General features: G+C 39.7%; 1 protein-coding gene across 5 annotated transcripts in view; it reads left to right on the forward strand.

Moving 5' to 3' along the window:
- The first annotated feature begins 2,748 nt into the window (after positions 1-2,748).
- The window catches only part of Ocrl (Oculocerebrorenal syndrome of Lowe), a 102,107-nt gene continuing 84,357 nt past the window's right edge, over positions 2,749-20,498 (forward strand). The window contains exons 1-3 of one of the 5 annotated variants that reach the window (XM_068229397.1): positions 2,749-2,975; positions 14,758-14,865; positions 17,657-17,837. In XM_068229397.1, coding sequence (XP_068085498.1) covers positions 14,800-14,865; positions 17,657-17,837 — 247 coding nt within the window. In that variant the 5' untranslated portion in view covers positions 2,749-2,975; positions 14,758-14,799. The other 4 variants (XM_067154418.2, XM_068229399.1, XM_068229400.1 and 1 more) reach the window with 4 other exon arrangements.

Below are 20,498 nucleotides of genomic sequence, written 5' to 3' on the forward strand. Positions count from 1 at the left end.
ACGGAGGCTCTTATGAACACTATTCAGAGGAAAAATCTAAGGGATCCGACAATTAGAACAATTAAGAAATCGGCCAAAGAAAGACAATGGCCACGAGGGGCGTGAAAATGAAAGACTCCCTAGCCCTCGGAACCTAATAGTGTCGGGTTCGGTAAAGAACAAGAGTTGACCAAGGGAGGTCGGATATTACAGATGAAAGTGATGAGCCTGGCACAAGTGGAAGCAATGCCAGGACGGCTAAGGGCCCCGTGGTCGATAACCCACGCTCCCAAGTTAAGAGTACCTGGGGCCCTTTTAGTCGCCTTTTACGACAGGCAGATGATACTGTCGGTGTTTTCTACCGTCCCCACCCACAGGGGGTTTAACACTCTCACTGCCAGACCATATTTATGGACCGATACATGTCATTGGAAACCAGGTATTTTCTACGATAATTACATTTATTTTGTGTTGTAATTATGCTATACACTATAATTAAACTGATATCATTTCGAACGTCTATTCTTCTGCAATAACACGTAAATAAATTTAAAAAACACAATTATTTCCAGTAACTATCAACATTTACGGGGAATTTTCAACTAAGTAAATGTCACAAAAATGTTCAACAGAGGATCACTGTTCAAGAATTGTATTTCACTTATTATCACTAAACCCATGGCGCAACAACACTGAAGGGCCATGACCTACGAAGTGACTGCTGCTCAGCCCGAAAGCCTGCAGATTACGAGGTGACGTGTGGTCAACACGACGAAACCTCTCGGCCGTTATTATTGGCTTTCTAGACCGGAGCCGCCTCATCACTGTCAGAAAGCTCCTCAACTGTAATCACGTAGGCTGAGTGGACCTCGAACCAGTCCTCAGATCCAGGTAAAAATCCATGACCTGTCCAGGAATCGAACCCGGGGCCTCAGAGTAAGAGGCAGCACATCGCGGGGCGGGCACACTTATTATGCGTATGGATTGAATTTACAGTATGTTTTACAACCATTATTATTAGTTTTAGGTACATTACTATACGGACTCATATTGCTTCTTCGTGTGATAAATTTTGAAGCAGGGCTCTATTCACAGCGCTACACCGCACTGCCCGCACTTGGGCGCGTCTCCTTTACGAGAAGCTTTCCCGCTTGATTTCTTACTTCTCCCGCTGTAAACGTGGTATATCCTAGCAGCATACTTCTTGGTTGTAGAAGAAAGTTTGATAATTTGTAATACCGTGCTTATTGTATATTTTTCTCAAGTATATACCTTCAAATACACCAGCATCTAATTCCTCATATTCCAAATTATCCACATTGTCTTGTATATTAGCGAAACAATTCTCAGTATCATGCCGCGATAAACTTTAGCGAGCATCCATTTCCACTCACGCGCGCTGTGGCGATAACACTGTCATGACAGAAGCGTAGCCTTGAAAATAACAGTGAGTTTCTCTCATGGGTTGGCCGACAGGCGCGTCCAGCTTATCTGCCTCCCGCTGACTCATCACTTCCCGTTACACAGCGCAGCGACAGCACGAGAATGCGCACAGTTGGCAGTTCAGGTTCGTGCTTAGAACGTGTATTAAGTGTTGATCTGTCGTTCCAACTGTTCTCGAGTTGTGAAGTGTTACTTCGGGTATAATTCTCATAATGCCTCCACATGTGTACACGGTAGAGGAAAGGGTATTTATGTACGATAATTATGTGAAAACAGAGTCTTGTAGGGAAGTTGTTAAGCGATTTGTAACACAATTTCCAGGTGTACGCCCTCCACACAGAGAGACCGTGCGGAAACTCGTAAAGAAATTGAGAGAAACGGGTTCTTTACTCGATAAGAAGCGAAGGCCAAAAAAACGTGTGCTTAATGAAGAGAAAGTAAACGAAATCGCAGAAAAATTAGAACATACGCCTACAAAATCCCTACAACAAATTGGACAAGAAACCGGGGTTTCGAAGAGCTCAGCATGGAGAGCTACGAAGCATATCAGGAGAGAAAAATAGCTTCAATTACCGAAGACGAACTTATGAGCGTAAATCGGAGTTTCCTGAGACGATGCCAGAAATGTGTGGATGCAGGAGGAGAACATTTCCAACACCTCTGTCATAAGGTACGAGCTTATTTTTAAATTTTTTATTGTTATCTCATGTCCTGCATAGATAAAGTGAGCAAAGTACTGTCCTTGTTGGTATGCCGCGGAGCGGGGAATGATGAGTCAACGGAGGGAGGTAAGCCTAGGCGCGCCTGCCGGCCAACCCATGAGAGAAACTCACAGGAGTGTCATGTCTTGCTCGGTATCGTTACTGACAGTATGGAGCATAATCCCCGATGTCCAGACCTGTAGAAACACTGCTTAACAATATAACATTCGTTTAAATGAGTGACCCCGTAGAAACTACGGGCTTGGCTCTTTTCGGGAGGAAGGTGGCCCATAAAATCTACGACCTTGGTAGCGAGAGTGTTAACGAGAAACGACAGAGCTGGACTAACGAAAGTACGTTCCTATGTACTGTAACTTATGGAGACAAGTGCAATTTGCATAATCACTGGGCCTATTAATTATACTAGGCCAGCAGCGTTACAAATAACAGATTAACATGACTGCTACTGTGTAATCTGTTCTGCAGAAGATGACATTGTTTCATAGTATACTTACTTGGCCAAGCGGGAAAAAATAATTACATCATGTATGACATACTCCAGTAAGCCAACCGGTTTCGCGGCGCGATACCTATCATAATGAACAAAGAGGACTGATAATGAAGTAGTGCAGACCGCTGCAAACGCGGGCACCATCTGTTGAGGGAACTTCGTAACAAGCTGGCAGTTGGGAATTGGTAGTGTTTCAGACATGGATCAATGTTTCTGGTTGTCGGCGGCAGTGCACACACATTTCCTTATTATGTGTTCGTAGTACGACTTCAATTGTGCGTGAATGGTAAAGAGAGAGGGGAGTGGAGTGGATATAAACACATTAATGTACTTCCCATCAGGTAGGCGTGAACAGTGATATTGATGTCATTGAGTGTGTGACGGGAAACCGAATCGTTATCTGTGGAGAGCCAATAAGCTGTCAGATTGATATCGTTTAACAACTGCGTGGTCTGAGAGGTTATATTCATTAGCTCATATTCCTAAGCCCCGAGATTTATTACTTATTTTGAATATTAATATAATTTTGAAGAGTTCTGACAATGATAGAAACATCAAATCCCTATCTCCTTACTATGAATTATTTAGTAAATTTCATGTATACATTCAGCTTTCCAATCATTTCACTGTCATATTCCGCTAATATGTTTTGTCGTAATGTTGTAATATAGGATATTTATCGCATACCTTCACCGTGTCATTATGTGATTCACTTCTTTTCACTGAAGTCTGACAAGCTCCTAACCGTGTTCTGACGAATCATAAGTATTTCAGGTGTTGAAATTAATTTATTGTGTTGCATATTGGAGGTTTGTAATCTCATTTAGGGTAATATAACTGTGCGTATTCTTTGTGTACGGATTTGTTTGGGTATATTTTGTATAAAAGGGGAAATATAAAGCTACGGTACTCATATCATTTGTGCTTTCCTGTCACCTCCCTGTTATTTATCCATTCATTTTAAACTTGTCAGTTTTGCAGAGCGAACGGTAGGCTTAATAAAGCCAGTGTTTTTCTAGATCCAGCGAATGTAAAGTACAAGTTTGTACAGTTGACAATATTTTTTCTTTTTTAAATATTTGACTATTGAGCACATGTGAGTAACTTTCAATGCAATATGATTATTTTCAGTCCCAAACTTCTTTACCACTGCCTATATCTGCTGTCAATGGGATGGGACAGGGCTAGCACTGGGAAGAAGTAACCGTGGTGTTACCGGTAATTAAAGCACAGCCCCAGCATTTGCTTGGTGTAAAAAAGGGAAATAACTGAAAACCATCTTCATGGCTGTCGACCTTGAGGTTCAGACCCACCATCTCCCCAATGCAAGCTCACAGCTATGTGACCCAGACTGTGTGGCCAACAGTTCGGTATTGAAAATACCATTATAATTTTATCTTCCGCAGCCCAACACTCGCTACATTCCGCTGCACGCTGTACGACTGTCGTTTGTTTGCACGCTCGGGTAGAATGTTGTCGATTCCTAAACATCCCTAGGTCCACTGTTTCTGATGTGATAGTGAAGTGGAAACGTGAAGGGACACGTACAGCATAAAAGCGTACAGGCCGACCTCGCCTGTTGACTGAGAGAGACCGTCGACTCTTGGAGAGGTTCGTCAAGTGTAACAGGCAGGCATCTATCCAGACCATCACACAGGAATTCCATACTGCATCAGGATCCACTCCAAGTACTATGACAGTTCGGCAGAAGGTGAGAAAACTTGGATTTCATGGTCGAGCGGCTGCCCATAAGCCACACATCACGTAGGTCAATGCCAAACGACGCCTCGCTTGGTGTAAGGAGCGTAAACGTTGGACGATTGAACAGTGGAAAAACGTTGTGTGGAGTGCTGAATCACGGTACACAATGTGGCGATCCGATGGCAGGGTGTGAGTATGGCGAATGCCCGGTGAACGTCATCTGCCATCGTGTGTAGTGCCAACAGTAAAATTCGGAGGTGGTGGTGTTATGGTGTGGTCGTGCTTTTCATGGAGGGGGTTTGCAGCCCTTGTTGTTTTGCGTGGCACTATCACAGCACAGGCCTACATTGATGTTTTAAGTATCTTCTTGCTTCCCACTGTTGAAGAGCACTTTGGGGATGGTGATTGCATCTTTCAACACGATCGAGCACCTATTCATAATGCACAGCCTGTGGCGAAGTGGTTACACGACAATAACATCTCTGTACTGGACTGGCCTGCACAGAGTCCCGACCTGAATCCTATAGAACACCTTTGGGATGTTTTGGAACGCTGACTTCGTGCCAGGCCCCACCGACCGACATCACTACCTCTCCTCAATTCAGCACTCCGTGAAGAATGGGCTGCCATTTCCCAAGCAACCTTCCAGCACCTGATTGAACATATGCCTGCGAGAGTGGAAGCTGTCATCAAGGCTAAGGGTGGGCCAACACCATATTGAAGTCCAGCATTACCGATGGAGGGTACCATGAACTTGTAGGTCATGTTCAGCCAGGTGTCCGGATACTTCTGATCACATAGTGTACGTAATGCCTGCCCACCAAGCTCGATAGCTGCAGTCACTTAAGTGTGGCCAGTATCCAGTATTCAGGAGATAGTTGGTTCGAACCCCACTGTCGGCAGTCCTGAAGATGGTTTTCTGTTTCCCATTTTCACTCCATGTAAATGCTAGGGCTGTACCTTAATTAAGGCCACGGCGGCTTCCTTCCCACTCCAAGCCCTTTCCTGTCCCATTATTGCCATAAGACCTATCTATGTCGGTGCAACGTAAGACTACAATTGTGTTGAAAGAAAAAGTGACACAAAAGTGTTTGACATGTGCAAGAGACATCAATTTTAATGGCCTCATGTGTAACCACAACATATTTCATCAATGCTTCAAGACGTGCTAATAGTTATATTAGGTGTTGGTGTTTTCAAGTTACATTTAATATTCTTTTCCATTTAGGCCTGTAGGCTAATTTAAGGCTAAAGATGACCCAATACAAGGGTTGAAACTAGTCCCGATGTAATAAATAACATTAACATATTATATACAGTGTTGAATAGGTGGACCTTTTCATCCTTGTTGATAGGGATGAATCATCAATACAGACCAGCATGAAATTAATTTCATATGAGGTGATTGTGTAGGTTTTGTAATTTTTCTCTGCAGGTTTTGTTGGCTACTCTTTTGTTGGCAATGCTTCCGATAATTTTTTATATTATTATTATTATTATTATTCACTACCAAAGGATTTGACCTCTTGAAGAATGATGGTACAAAGTAAGAATGTGTAAGGCATTGTTGGTGAGGGAGGTCATAGTTGACAAAGGAAGGTTGCGTGCAAGAGAAACAATGGACATATTTACTAGAAATTGGTCATAGGACTACGTATTTGGAATCTTTGATGGCCCTACCAATTTTTCAGAATTTGGGAGTCTCTGGGCAGGGGTTTATATAGACATATAACCATTCCTTTCCTCTCTCTTTGATAGCAATTTGTTTTTGTAGCTTTTATTTCTTTTCAGTATTTTTTTTTTGTGGGGGGGGGGGGGGGGGAGGGGCTTTGAAGAATTCTAAATTTTGTAACTGAGCTAACATCATATATGTACTGTTACTTGTAAGACCTTGGTTGTTGTGGGAATTGATAATTTGTAAAGGCCTTGTCCTAGTTACACTTGCAACCTGCAACATATTATCAGCACGTCCTACCGTAATGTTTTGAAGGTTGTTTTCAGGCATTGGTGCGAGTCCATGTAGGTGGTGAACACTTTATATGTCACAGTATACTTACATGAATTTTGACCTCAAAGTTTTTAGTTGCCACAGGAGGAGCTTTAAGTCCTAATACAGTTTTCTTCCTCTACCACTTTTCCCATACCTGTAGGGTCGCGGGTGCGGTTGTGTCACACATGTGGATTTGGCCGTGATTTACGGCCGAATGCCTTTCCTGACACCAACCCAATTTGGAGGGATGTAATCATTATTGTGAGTTTCTGCAGTGGTGGTTGGTGTGGTGTGTTGTCTGAATATGAAGAGGAGAGTGGTGGGACAAACACCCCATCCCCAAGCCAGAAGAATTAATCTTTGCAATTAAAATCCCCGACCCAGCCAGGAATTGAACTTGGGACCTTCTGAACCGAAGGCCTCAATGCGGACCATTCAGCCAAAGAGTCAGACTGAGTCTTGATATGACTCTTGGATAAAATTAGAAAACTAGTTACTTGGTGGGACAGTATTTCAGTGAAGTGAGGAATCAATTTGTTAAGACAGAAGGGAACTCGGAATGAGGAGATGAAGTCTCACATTGAAAAGGATCAACATCAGGCATCTGAAGTCAACCAGGAGAAGAACACCATTTATGAACCCTGTCTACTGTACCTCTCTGATCACTACCATGTCCCTTTGAAAAACTGGTGTGTGATAGGACTACCGTTTGGAAGTAGGGGTGCTGTGCCACTGTTGACCTGGAAAAATATTGAAAGCCTCGGATTGTCTTTAACTTGTCTAAATGACACTACTTTAAATTTCATATTAGAGCCCGTATTGTCAAAGTATCAACTTGTGAAAATTTAGATTTTATAATTCCACCTTTACAATACTGTAATTTTCACAAGTTGACTACTTTAAACATTATTAAGGATTCACTAAAAAATCTCCCATCATTTGTATTTCACTTGTTAGGGAGGCAGTCCTCTATTAAATCATGGATAATTGTATTTAACAATGCAAGAAATTGTCATGTACTACTGTATTAGTAAGCTGATATCTTTCTTGGAGAATAAATAAAATTAGGAACAAATTTGATGGATGAAACTGTACGCTTGAACCAGCTTTGGTGGTGGGGTGTTGTGACATGAGTGGAGGAGGATAGCTAGGAGAATAATAGACTTTGCCATGGAGGGTAAGAGAAATAAAGGAAGACTAAGGCGATGATGTTTAGGCTCGGTTTTTATTGCTAACAAGTGTAGAACTAAATGAGGCCACAAATTTAGTTGCAAATGGATGATTGTGAAGTCACTTAAGTAATTTACAGAGACTTGCAGACTGAACGCTGCAAGGCATAATAGTCTATAATGAAGATGCATGTTTTGTTCTTCAATAAAGTAAGCAAACCCTCTGTGGGTGGTGGGGGACGCAGACGAAGAATTCACCCTGCCTGTCGTAAGAGGCGACCAAGGGATGAACAGATTAGGACCATGAAACTACTTGTGATTAGTACTACCACGCGAGGAATACCATGAGTCGCTTTTACTTGCGCGTAGTACCACTATGTTGGGTACCAAATAGGTTTGTGATTAGTAGCAAACAAGAGCGCGACGCCTTTTACGGTACCTGCGATTAGTCGTAATCTATAATCTTCATTTCTGTATTGACAAAGTACACAATTAGAAATAGGAAAGAATTTCCACCTATCAATACTTGTTTATTGCACTTATTTTGCTACAGGACCGGTTTCGACCCTTTACATAAGGTCATCCTCAGCTGAACCATGCATACATATCAATGTGATGAAGCTATGATTAAGATAGTATTGTCAAAGGAATGCCATACAATAATAAAGGTGACATCCAAATGGGGCATGTCGTAACGTGAACTGGCATATATGTCACTATGTACAACAATGCATTGTATGTCTGTTTAAGATCTTAAAATTAGTTGATAAAACATATCTCACTTAAAACTAACATATATATATGTACAAGATGAATACAATATATGGGAGCACTTCATGCACATGAACGTCTTGCTTGTTGGCTAACTCCCGTGTTCAAGTCTTGTTTACACAGTTATACACTCAGCTGCTGTTCCTGGAGTTTAAATGATATGGTTTGCTAGTAAAATTGTATGAGTAAAACATTTTGTCTTCTTGTATGTACATAGAGTAAAACACTTTCCAATTTTAAAAAGGTGCCAGACGTATGGTTAAAATTAGGCTAAAATATGTTCAGCTCTGCTGTGTGTGTTGCCTTATGTTAAAATCAAAGATGTCCTGTGCACAGAAAGTTACGGAACCAACTAGAGGGAAGAAAATTTTAGATATGGTGCTGATAAAACCACACGAGTTTTACAGCAAAACTCAAGTCATACATGCTATACGTGATCACAAAGCAGTTTGTCATATTTAAAAATAAATGTGATAGAAAGGAAGGCTCTTAAAGCAGTTGTTGAGGAGTGTGTGAAAAAAAAGTATGTTATATTTAAAAGTGGTAAGGATGGGTGAAGACCATTATGTTATAACAGAGAAATAGAGAGGAAAGAGGAAATTGCATGAAGTTTAAGAGGAAATTGCATGAAGAAATTGAATTTAGCAAAAAAAAAAAAAAAAAAACTGAAAGGATAACATAATGGCAAGTATGAATTTTAGTGATTAAAAGAAAGGGTGTTTATAGTTACTTTAAGGTAGAAATGGGTTCTAATGACATTCCAGATTTTATAAATGGCCAAGGGGAGTGTATTATGTGAGGATTTACAGAAGACAGAAGTATTTAGTCAGCAGAGCAGAATGATAAAATAGTTAGCCTTGAGGATAATCTCCAAGTAGAGGAGGTGCCTAATACTAGTTAAGTACTGAAATTTGCCTAAATGATACAAAATTTGAAAGCCAGAAAAGCATCTTGGATTGATAAAATTAGTGGGAATATACTAACGGCAGTAGGGTTGGGATGTATTTATTTTATTACTGTTTGTGAAAGAAGCTATACCAAACGAATGGGGAGTTGCTGTAGTAGCTCCCAGTTTACAAAGGGAAGCGAATAACAACAGTCCAGTCAGCTTGACATGTGTTGCCAAGCAAGTTGACCATGCCGTTAGGGGTGTGTAGCTGTGAGGTTGCATTCAGGAGAAAGTGGGTTCGAATCAGATTCCTGGCAGCCCTAAATATGATATCCATGGTTTCCCATTTTCATACCAGGCAAATGCTGGCATTGTACCTTAATTAAGGCCACAGCCAATACCGTCCTAGTCCTTTCCCATCCTTGTGTTGCCAAAAACATTCAATGTGTTCATTGTTGTGTTGCATGTAAGTTCTGGCAAAGCAGTTTTTCTGATTATATCAGACACGTTTCAAAATTACCTACTGGTTTGATAGAAGGCAGTTTGGGTTTAGAAAAGATTAATTCAGTGAGGCTCAACTTTGTGGATTCCAGCAAGATATAGCAAGTATTTTAGATAAAGGAGGTCAAGTGGACTGTATTGCTATTGACCTCTCCAAGGCTTTTGATTTGCTAGATCATTGGAGACTACTGACAAAAGTAAGGCCTATTGGATTAGACCAGAAGTGCTCAGCTGGGTGCCTGTTGAGACTAGCCCAGGGTGGCCAAGCTGGCCTGACATAAATGCGGGCAGCTTACGTAGCATGCATACGTCACAGTGAAGTGAGAGAGCAAACACACTTGGCAGGGAAGTGAAGCAGTATCACTAAGTTTACACAAGGAGTAATTTATTATACCACCTATTCAATACAATTTATTCCACTATTGTGTGGTCAAATGAACATAGAAATTACCAGATTTTTAAGGTACATGTTTCGCCCATTTTTTATTGTTCAGTCTTAAAACAAACATTGGTCTGAGGACCTTATCAAATTACATAAATCATATTGATGAACTCTGACGCTGCAGATACATTACGACTCCTGTGGCCAAAGGCCAGCACGCTAACCATTTAGCCATGGAGCCGGACTGTATATAAATGAATAATGAGTAAAGAACTGGAATCACGGTTAAGGCTTTTTTTGTCGATGATTCTATTCTGTGAGGCGTAATATTCTTTCTTTATTCTTTATTATTTTTCTCCAGATCTACAGTAAATTACCCAATTGATCTGTTAAGTGAGAAAAATAACCTGTATAACCTAAAAGCCTAAAAACACTAAAATGAACAACACTGAATAAATAACATTCTTTCTTCCCATACATTGGCATATGGCCTCTGATCAACCCTTATTGGTGATCCCATAGGCCATGGCAATAGGCAAAAAATTAGTGTAAAATAATAATAATAATAATAATAATAATAATAATAATAGAACGGCATAGTCGGCACTTTGAGGTTTACAGGCCTCTACATTCCCTTCCGGCAGAGCTCGCGTAACTGGCACATTTCATGACTTCTATTTTCCATTCTCATTGACCTAGTCCAGTATGCTGATTCAGCCATAACATAACATCACGGTCCCGTTTGTGTGTCATTTCCTCTCACTCCAATCACATTATCTTAATTACATAATCAAACAGCCGGCCTCATCCTTTCATCACACCGTATTTACAATTACTCTCTTGCCATGATCCACTCATATAGTAATTAAATCTACTTATCATAATATTCATATACTCACAATATACCCTCGCCTTTTACCATTAACTGTCAACCACATCATCACTACATCACATATCCTTCAGACTTATAAACTTAGATCCCTCTATGACCAACCCTCGTACCATGCCAATCATCCTCTTATAAATACAACACATTTGTTCCAAAACAATTGATCCAACAATGACTTAAACTCTTAGCCACCATCACTCCCATCACATCATCTTCATATGACACTACCTCTCTTTTAATCTATCTCTCTTTCCTTCCAATCTTCACTTGCTAACTCTTAGCCATCATTATCTCTTTTATCAGCACTAATATCCTTCATATTATACGTTTAAACAATCAAGACACCACTGCATCCACTTCATGGCAATACCTCACTTGTCATCTACCTCTCTTTCCTTCCATCCTTCACTTGCTTACTCTTAGCCATCATACCTCACTTATCCTCGCTCATACCTTTCATATCACACGTTTAACAACCAAGATACTGCTCCACCATTCACTTACATTTCACTAATAATTACCCACACTTCATTCTCTATCAATACAGCTCTCTTACCATCATAACACACTTTACCAATATATCCAATACACTAATTTTACTCAGTATAATTTCAACACTCGCAATACACTTCAATATAGAAACTGTGATATCTAAACAACTCCAATTCGGCCACCGTATACATTTCCCTAATAATTACCCACACTTCAGTATCTATCAATACAACTCTCTTGCCATAAATACAGCTGCAAAACACCTTCAACCAATAATTTCATCATACCAACACGCTATCAATAAAGAAAAAAAAATCATTGGTTTATATCTGCCTAATAGAACACTTACCGTCATAACACACTTAAACCGCACATTTTTACACAACTAATAACACTTCTAACTCATCATCTACAGATTTTACAATACATCTTGACCATGATTACACCAATTCCACCTCCTCCATGATACATTTACTGTTAATAGCATTACACCACTCACTATACATTTCAATATAACAACTGTGATAGCTAGAGACATTGCGTTTCATAAATCACATACTTTTACATAACTAACTTAAAAACACCTCTCTCACTTTAAGTTTCCACCCTGTTTTCACCATTATTCCCTTATTTATCATTAATTTTTTTTAACGTTTTTACTTCGTGTTACGGTACCCTCGTCCTTGCTTATCATTCCCCACATATCTCTTAAACTCTTGCTCCTCCTTCTGGGCATATTCTGCTCTAGCTTCTTACAGGCTGCCTCTTCCAGTTCTCTTTTACTCTGTGTCTCCATTTCTTCCCTGTATTCACTTCTCTGCCTTTCCTCTTCTCTGGCTGTCTCAATAGCTGCACCTCTGGTCCTTCTTAATCTCGTCCCCTTATCCACTACTCCTTCCTTATCACTGTTTATGATCCCGCTTTCACTTTGCACCTCTCCCTGCCTTTCCTCATTCATCTTACCATTTCCCTTTGACTTTTCCTTATCACCTTCTCCGTCTTCTCTAGCAATGCTGTCTTCAACTTGTCTTACTTCCAAGCTATTGACCATACTCCTCTCCGTTACTTCCTCTTGTTTCAACTTCTCTTCTAGATCCAATAATTTATTCTCAGTCCAAATTCTACTCCAGAAGCCGTTTGTCACTACTAGCTCCTGTCCCCGTATGAATGCTCTCAATCCTTGAAGTCTAGCTCGTATAATATGTTTTTTGAGGATGTTTTCTTTCCTTATCCCTTCACTTCCCATATCTCTCTTGATCCATATTTTCTCCCTCTGAATGTTACACACATTTCCAACCACAATATCGGCCATCAGCGTGGAAAACAGTTGAACCTTAATAGGCCTGTTGCCTTTAAATTTCCCTATTCTCTCCACATTGTCTATGTCAACTTCGCTAAAATTAATTTTCATTTTCCCTTGAATTAAGTCAAGCACTTTGTCCTCTCTCTTCTCCTCAGGCACACCATATATAAACAGGCATTTCCTTCTCCTATATTGTGTACTGGCTTCCAATTCTGCTTTAAGTTGCAGCGTTTCCTCTTCTAATTGTCCTATCTTTTTTTTCAGTTGTGCAACTTCTTCATCATTGTTCCTCACTTGGGATGTTGTGTCTTCAGCATTTTCCCGAAAGCATTTCTTCATTCTGTTGAACTCCCTCGTTTGCTCCTGTATCATATTCTTGAGTTGCTCGAATGGGCAGACTTCTTCAACCACCTCTCTAACTACCCTCTTGATCACTTCAATGTCTTCCCAACTCATGTTTCCACTGCCAGTCGGACCGGGGTTTAGTTCAACACCCCCGATCCATAACATTACAATAATCACTGCTGCTGCCAGCATCACATCTCCCTTCTTTCCCATTTCGGTTTTACATCCTCCTAATTTCACTAATTCTTGCTTCCTTCTTCCCTGCTTAGTTTAGGTTATACTGGTGAGGCGTAATAAATAAGTTACAGGATTTTGAGCCACTGCAAAAAAAAACACCTCAAAATGTTACTAGATGGACAGCAAACAATGACATGATGATAAGTGGGGGTGAAAAGTTGGATTGTAAGTTTCACCAAGAGAAAAGGTCCTCTTAATTTTAATTACTGTGATGATGGGGTGAAAGTACCTTGTGGGAATCATTGTATGTACCCGTTGGTTAATATAAGGAAAGTTTTTCATTGGGGTAGGGTCAAATCAAATTAATGAGGTTGTAAATTAAGGTTACAGATCTTTTGATATGGTTTTGTTATTAGAGTAGTTAGGGGTAGTAAGGATGTAAAGGAGAGGACATGTTAGTCACTGATAGGACTCCAATTGGAATATGGTTACAGTGTATGGGACACTCACAAGGATTTGAGAACTGGAAATGATCCAAAGGAAAGCAGCACAATTTGTTCTGGGTGATTACTTTTCAAAATTGTTGCAAATTTTGGGCTGGGAAGACTTGGGAGTATGTTCGGAGATGCTGGTTGTGAGGTGACGTGGGATGTTATTAGAAGACCAATAAGCTTGAATGGAAGGTTTAAAAGTTGGAATTCAAGAGGACAAATTGGGGTAAATATTTGTGTATTGGAAGAGGAATTAGGGATTGGAATAATTCACTAAGGGAGATGTTTGATACATTTCCAACTTCTTTCCAACCATAAATTCAGGTCAAATGTGATTAATTGAATGATTGATTGATGATTTATTATAGGGTCTTCCAACAGCAAGATGTGTTACGTTAATTTATGGTCTGTGCATTTCATTGCTTCTATAGTTTCCTGTATGCTCAGTGTGTGATACTGATACTGACAACATAGATGCTGTAGTAGGCCTAGTTTTTCCTTGGTTGGTGGTATACCTTCAATGTTAACAGAGTTAATATAATGTTAACTATGATCTTGAAAAGTACTGGGATGTTTCTTTTATGAAAGTTTGAGCCACCATACTGCTGTTGTCCAGGGAATGCCGGTTTCTTACTAGTTGTTAACAAGTTAAAATCTTTGGGAAAGTAACTTTTGTGTTCAGTTATCCGAGGTGCCATCGGCCCACATTATCACATATAATCATGGTTCTACTGTATGTGGTCCTGTTCATGTTCCCGTTGTTCTATATATTATTTGATTTGTCACTTGTTTGTCCCTTTCCATTACTTAGTTTTCTAGTTTTGTTAATATTAAGATGTGCTTGAACTTTATTTCTTTTCTGTATAACTGGAAGACAGTTCATTCAATTCATTCAAGTGTAGTTGAACCGTATCTGTGATCTAATCTTTTACATTTGAAGAGAAGTATTGTAACTCTGTGTATGACGAGAAAGTAAACATACCTCCAGATTGATTGATTAATTGATTGATTTTTATTTTTTAGGTTTCCCTAGTCATTGAAGAGCGAGCTGGTGCTAGTGGAGCAATGTCTAACATTGACCAGCAAGGAATTGTCCAGGCCAAGCTGGGATCTGGAGAAAATGCTGTTGCAGAATCCTTTAAAAAATAAATATAAAAAAGGGTAAAACTCTTGAGGGGTGAGGATCAGCCAAGGTAACATTTGTTGAAACATTCTTGCCACGAATTAGTGATCTTTTATCACGAACCCTTTATCTTATAATTATATTGCTCATGAAACCTACACCATAACCCAAGGATATCTTGCTGGCACTGTGCAAATATCCAAACACGATGCCTCTGTAGAAACACTCACTTCATGCATTTTCTGTATTGTGGCATCTGAAATCAGGATTTTGCAATTGTTATGGTAGTATATTAGTTAGTCCCCAAAGTTGAAATGATGCGCATCTCCTCCAACTCTATTCAAGTACAAGTCTTTAATATTTACCCTTTATCAGTGTCACTTTGAGTGGGTTCTCATCCATGAAGAGTTTTGCTGAATCAAATTTTCATGTGCTTGCTGTTTATGACAAATCTTTATATCTTGCATTTTTTCATTCATTTTGATTGCTTTTATTTTTTCTTGTGGCAAAGATGAAACTCGCTGTACACTGGTATGGTATATAAATTATATTTTGTTAGAATATCAAGAGAAATGTATCAATGACCTTTATTGTATCTGTCTTTAGCTACTGTACTGTAAGCTTCCTCTATTGATTTATATTTGTTTATCTGATTGTTCTATTTCTAATACTTATAATAAAACTGTTGTTTCTTTTTCTACTTCTGAGTTTTATCTTGTGTTCCTAGTTCTCTACTATTTTTATATACTGGGTGTCCACAATTAAACTGACGGTGTTCAGCGTGGCACAGCATGGGCTGTTATGATCATAGGAGTCTGAAATTTCATAGATAAGCTAAGCAATGCAGTCGCAAATCATACCACAAAAGTTATTAGTTCAAAGTCTTGACTCCAGGCAAAAGTATGGCAATGCAAGCAGTCAGAACATGCAATTTTCCATAACTGACGTCAGAATGTTCTTCCGGTGGAATTGCGTTGTGTCAGTTCCTTGGTTGTTGCAGGAACAACCATTGTATTCAGCTTACATGAATGTTTGGTGCGGTTTTACAAGCTCTGTCATTCTTGGTCCGTGTTTCTTTGAGGAGATGACCCCTCGTGGGCCTGTTAATTATATAGGGACATCTGTATGTTATAGGGACCTCCTTATGCAACATGTAATTCCAGCTTTGCAAGAACACAACTGTGACCAAAAGATAATTTTCATGCAAGATCTGGAAACACCACACGTCGCTCACCAGACGAGAGATTTGCTGTGAGAAACCTTCGGTAATGACCACATAATCTCTGGGCATTTTCCAGATGCATGTCCTTTAATATCCCTCAACATGAATCCATGTGACTTCTGGTTGTGGGGATAATTAAAGGATCATATGTATCAGGATCATATCCGATCTCTGCCTGATCTAAAGACTCTTTATTTCACCTGACATGCTGCGGGCAACTGTCGACGATGCTGTGTTATGGATGCAGCACATTTCTAAGTTGGGAGGTCATATCAAACAGTGTTTGTAACCATAAATCCTAATAAAAGTGCCAGAACCATTGTTATCATACGTGTTTCATATTTCCTGCGTTTTGTGCGACCCTACACTGCTTGCAGCGCCATATTTTCACCTGGAGTTAAGGAACTAATAATTTTTGTGGCATAATTCACAAGCTCATTGCTTAATTAGCATATCTACAAAATTTCAAACTCCTATCATCATTAATGGTTACGAATTTCATGTTTTTGGTCCGTATTGAACTGAGAATAATATATAAGTAATAATAATAACAACGTAAACGTTTCCAAAACGTTTTCAAAAGGTGGAAACGTTTACGTTGTTATTATTATTACTTATATATTATTCCTATCATCATTACAGCCCATGCTATGCCGCGCTGAACACAGTCAGTTTAATTGTGGACACCTGGTACTTTTCTTCTCTCTCTCTCTCCTGCTTTCTTCTTGTATTTTATCTGGCTTTCTTTTTATCCAAGCCGGTCCCGCAGTGTAGGAGTAGCATGCCTGTCTCTTATTCTCACTCAGAGGCCCCGGGTTCAATTCCCGGCCAGGTCAGGGATTTTTACCTGGACCTGAGGCCTGGTTCAAGGTGCACTTAGTTTATGTGTTTACAATTGAGGAGCTATCTGACGGTCTAGGAAGCCAAGAATAACAGCCAAGAGGATTCTTCGTGCTGACCACACGACTCTTCTCAATCTGCAGACCTTCGGGCTGTGCGGCGGTCGCTTGGTAGGCCAAGGCCCTTCAGGGCTCTTGTGCCGCGGGGTTGATTTGGTTGTTTGTTTCTTCTTGTCCATTAATTCCCTCTTTGGAAAGAAGATTTCTTAAGAACATTCCTCATAACCATTCAGTTGGATCCATTCTCCAAGATGCTTAAATCAGTTATCTTGACTTTTACAAATCTTGTTTTCAGATGCATTTCTCTCTCATGTTTGTATCCCATGTATTTTGTTTTTTTGTAGGAGATCTTGAGTCCTCGTTTAAAAAAAATGTAATTTCATGTAGTTTTTCAAGCATTTTTTGAGTTTCTTACTTTCTGGTAGCAGTACCAAATTGTTAGCGAACACTAAACACTCCCCCATTGAAACCATGCTTATTCATTACTAAGCAAATCCCTTCTATTCCTTCATTTATAAATTCTGCCATGTATCCCTTCTCATTTTTTTTTTTCCAGGACGATGTTAAAATAATATTATTTCTCATGTAGGGTGGGGCAGAATTGAGCTGTGTTAATACTTGTAGACTAGAAACCTTAACCTATTTTTTCATTGGATGAATCTCCTTAACTCATGACATGTCCACGAGGCTAGCCTCATGCAGGGCTGGGTTCGCACGTCACGGATACTCGCCCTAGTAGAACATGACAACAACCACGTGTTGTTTGTGTTCTTAAGTTCTCGGGTACCTCCTCAGACCTTCTCGGATCTTACCATCGAGAGGATTCTACCCATCGATTCAGAATTCCGGTGCGAGATTGGTGAGTAGTTGTAATCTTACTTTATTTTAAAATGCTATTTAAGTATGTTGGATTCTTACTGATCTGGGAGATATAGTTCTTCAGGAATTGGATTGAATATTTCAAGGCAGTCACTACAACTTCTCTTATCAATTTCTGATCGAGGTTAAAAGATTTGCAGAACTTTACGATACTTGTCAGCGCCCACCAATAATCCGATGACTTTGATATCAACCAACGGGTATTCTTGTTGATAGAATGGCATGATTGGTTCATATGTTGTTTTCGTTTCCTCCTGTTCCTCATTGGGTTGTGTTTCAGATATTTTGAATCTGATCTTTGGATCTACTATAAAGCCCTTACTATGGTCTTTGAAGGCTATCATGTCAGTTCAACGGGTACTGCCTGTAACAGAGAGACCGTGAACTTCCTTAAAGAGTGTAAAGCTTGAATCCCTTAATGCTTGAGCAATGGCAGATCGTATTTTAAGATCCCTTGTATTTCGTAGAGCTTCCCCGTGCGAGTAGTAATTGAGGATGTGAGAAAGTGTTTCTACCATGTTGTAGTACTGACAACTAGCCTACTACTGTTACTACCATTGGACTCTGCTGACACTTCTCGGGCTATTTCATGCATTTCTCATCCTCCATTGGTGTATTTCTTTAGTGTGGAGATGAAAGTTGTGGTAGTTTTGTTGAGACACCAGGCAAATGCTGGGGCTGTACCTTAATTAAGGCCATGGCCGCTTCCTTCCAACTCCCAGGCCTTTCCTATCCCATCGTCGCCATAAGACCTATCTGTGTCAGTGCGACGTGAAGCCCCTAGCAAAAAAAAAAAAAAAAGTTTTGTTGAGAGCTATATTGCCTTAACAGTATTTGTTTTTACTAGTTATAAGGTTATAACCAACCATACATTTTTGTGAAATTACAATTTAGTTTAAGAGATTTGCTTTGGGACAGTATATTTATCTGTCTCTGCTGGACCGTAATGTGACTTTTCAGGTCCTCATGAGTAATTTTTAGCCCGAAAATAGTGTAACCATGATGAAAATGAAGGAAAACGGTTTTGTTTACTTGTTATGTACGTTAGATTTTTCTCATACATTTTGCGTGTGCCTTAAAGTTGATTTAATCGTGTCAGAAACATACATTATAACGTACAATAATGTTGTTGTTTGAGTCATCAGTCCATAGACTGGTTTGATGCAGCTCGCCATGCCACCCTATCCTGTGCTAACCTTTTCATTTCTACGTAACTATTGCATCCTACATCTGCTCTAATCTGTTTGTCATATTCATACCTTGGTCTACCCCTACCGTTCTTGCCACCTACACTTCCTTCAAAAACCAACTGAACAAGTCCTGGGTGTCTTAAGATGTGTCCTATCATTCTATCTCTTCTTCTCATCAAATTTAGCCAAATCGATCTCCTCTCACCAATTCGATTCAGTATCTCTTCATTCGTGATTCGATCTATCCATCGGGACAATAACAAATCTGGTACTATAACCATTAATCATTTCTGATGATGGCAGGTAACAATGTGATTAACCTCTACATAAATACAAATTTAATTAACTGTGGTGTGACCAATACGCGGCTAATTCACATGTTTCCTTGGTAGCGTTGATCACATTCTGGAGAGAGCAAGTAGTTGGATACAAGTTACGAACAAGAAGATTGCTCATTGTCTGTTCTTCACCACATTCACATAGAATGGAGTCACAGACAAAACCCCTTAAAGTAATTTGAGTGTATTGGGCTGCTGTTGAATCTTGTCAGCTGCTTCATGGGATATTTCTCAAAGGGATGCTGTGAGTTGGTGTGCAAGAATTAGTGAGGCCAGTTGTAAATATATACATCTAAGAAAACTTCAAATGAAGAAAAGGCATCTTATTGAGAAGGCAAATAAGTAGCTATGATTCTAAATGCCAGTATTGCAGGTGTTTTCGGGATAATAGTTCTTTTGAAACCTAACAAGCCAAGTGATAGACCTGAGTTACTGCTCGATTGCACTCCTAAACTGCTGTTTTGAAATTTTTGAGAGACTACTGTACAGTCATATTGCCCCTACAATAATGGATGTAATACCTCTGGAACACACAGACTTTCAGTCCGGCCAAAGCTGCCAAGATTGAGTACTAGCATTGATTACCCTCATTGAGCATGACTTCAAAAGAAGCTAAAAACATCAACAGCATTTATAGAGCAAAGAACAGTTTGAAACTGTGTGAATAAAAGGACTCATTTACTGTATTAACTACCATTAAAGTGGACCAATAACTCGCTGTTGGCAAGTCTGCTGTTCAGATAGAAGCAACATACTTCCGATTAAACCATGCTAAGAAAAAGTTTCTATTTTCTGAAGTAATCTCTTAATGTCAACAAGACCAAATACACTAGAGACAGTACTGGACACTTCCATATTCCCCCGTACTAAACTGAGAGATATGTTGACAGAGGTGCACCTGGCGGCTCGACCTTAAACATCAGGCGGCAAGATTGAAACTATAAAATTTGCATGTTAAAATTGATATAAATAATGAAACTCAATAATGATTTCGTTTTGTTTGAATCCTTGGCCGAATGATCAGCGTTAAGGCCTTCTGTTCAGAAGGTTACAGATTCGATTCCCGGCGGGATCGGGGATTTCAGTTGCGTCTAATTCTTTTGTATTGGGGAC

Source organism: Anabrus simplex, chromosome 10, assembly GCF_040414725.1.
Source record: "Anabrus simplex isolate iqAnaSimp1 chromosome 10, ASM4041472v1, whole genome shotgun sequence".
NCBI classification, from domain to species: domain Eukaryota; kingdom Metazoa; phylum Arthropoda; class Insecta; order Orthoptera; family Tettigoniidae; genus Anabrus; species Anabrus simplex.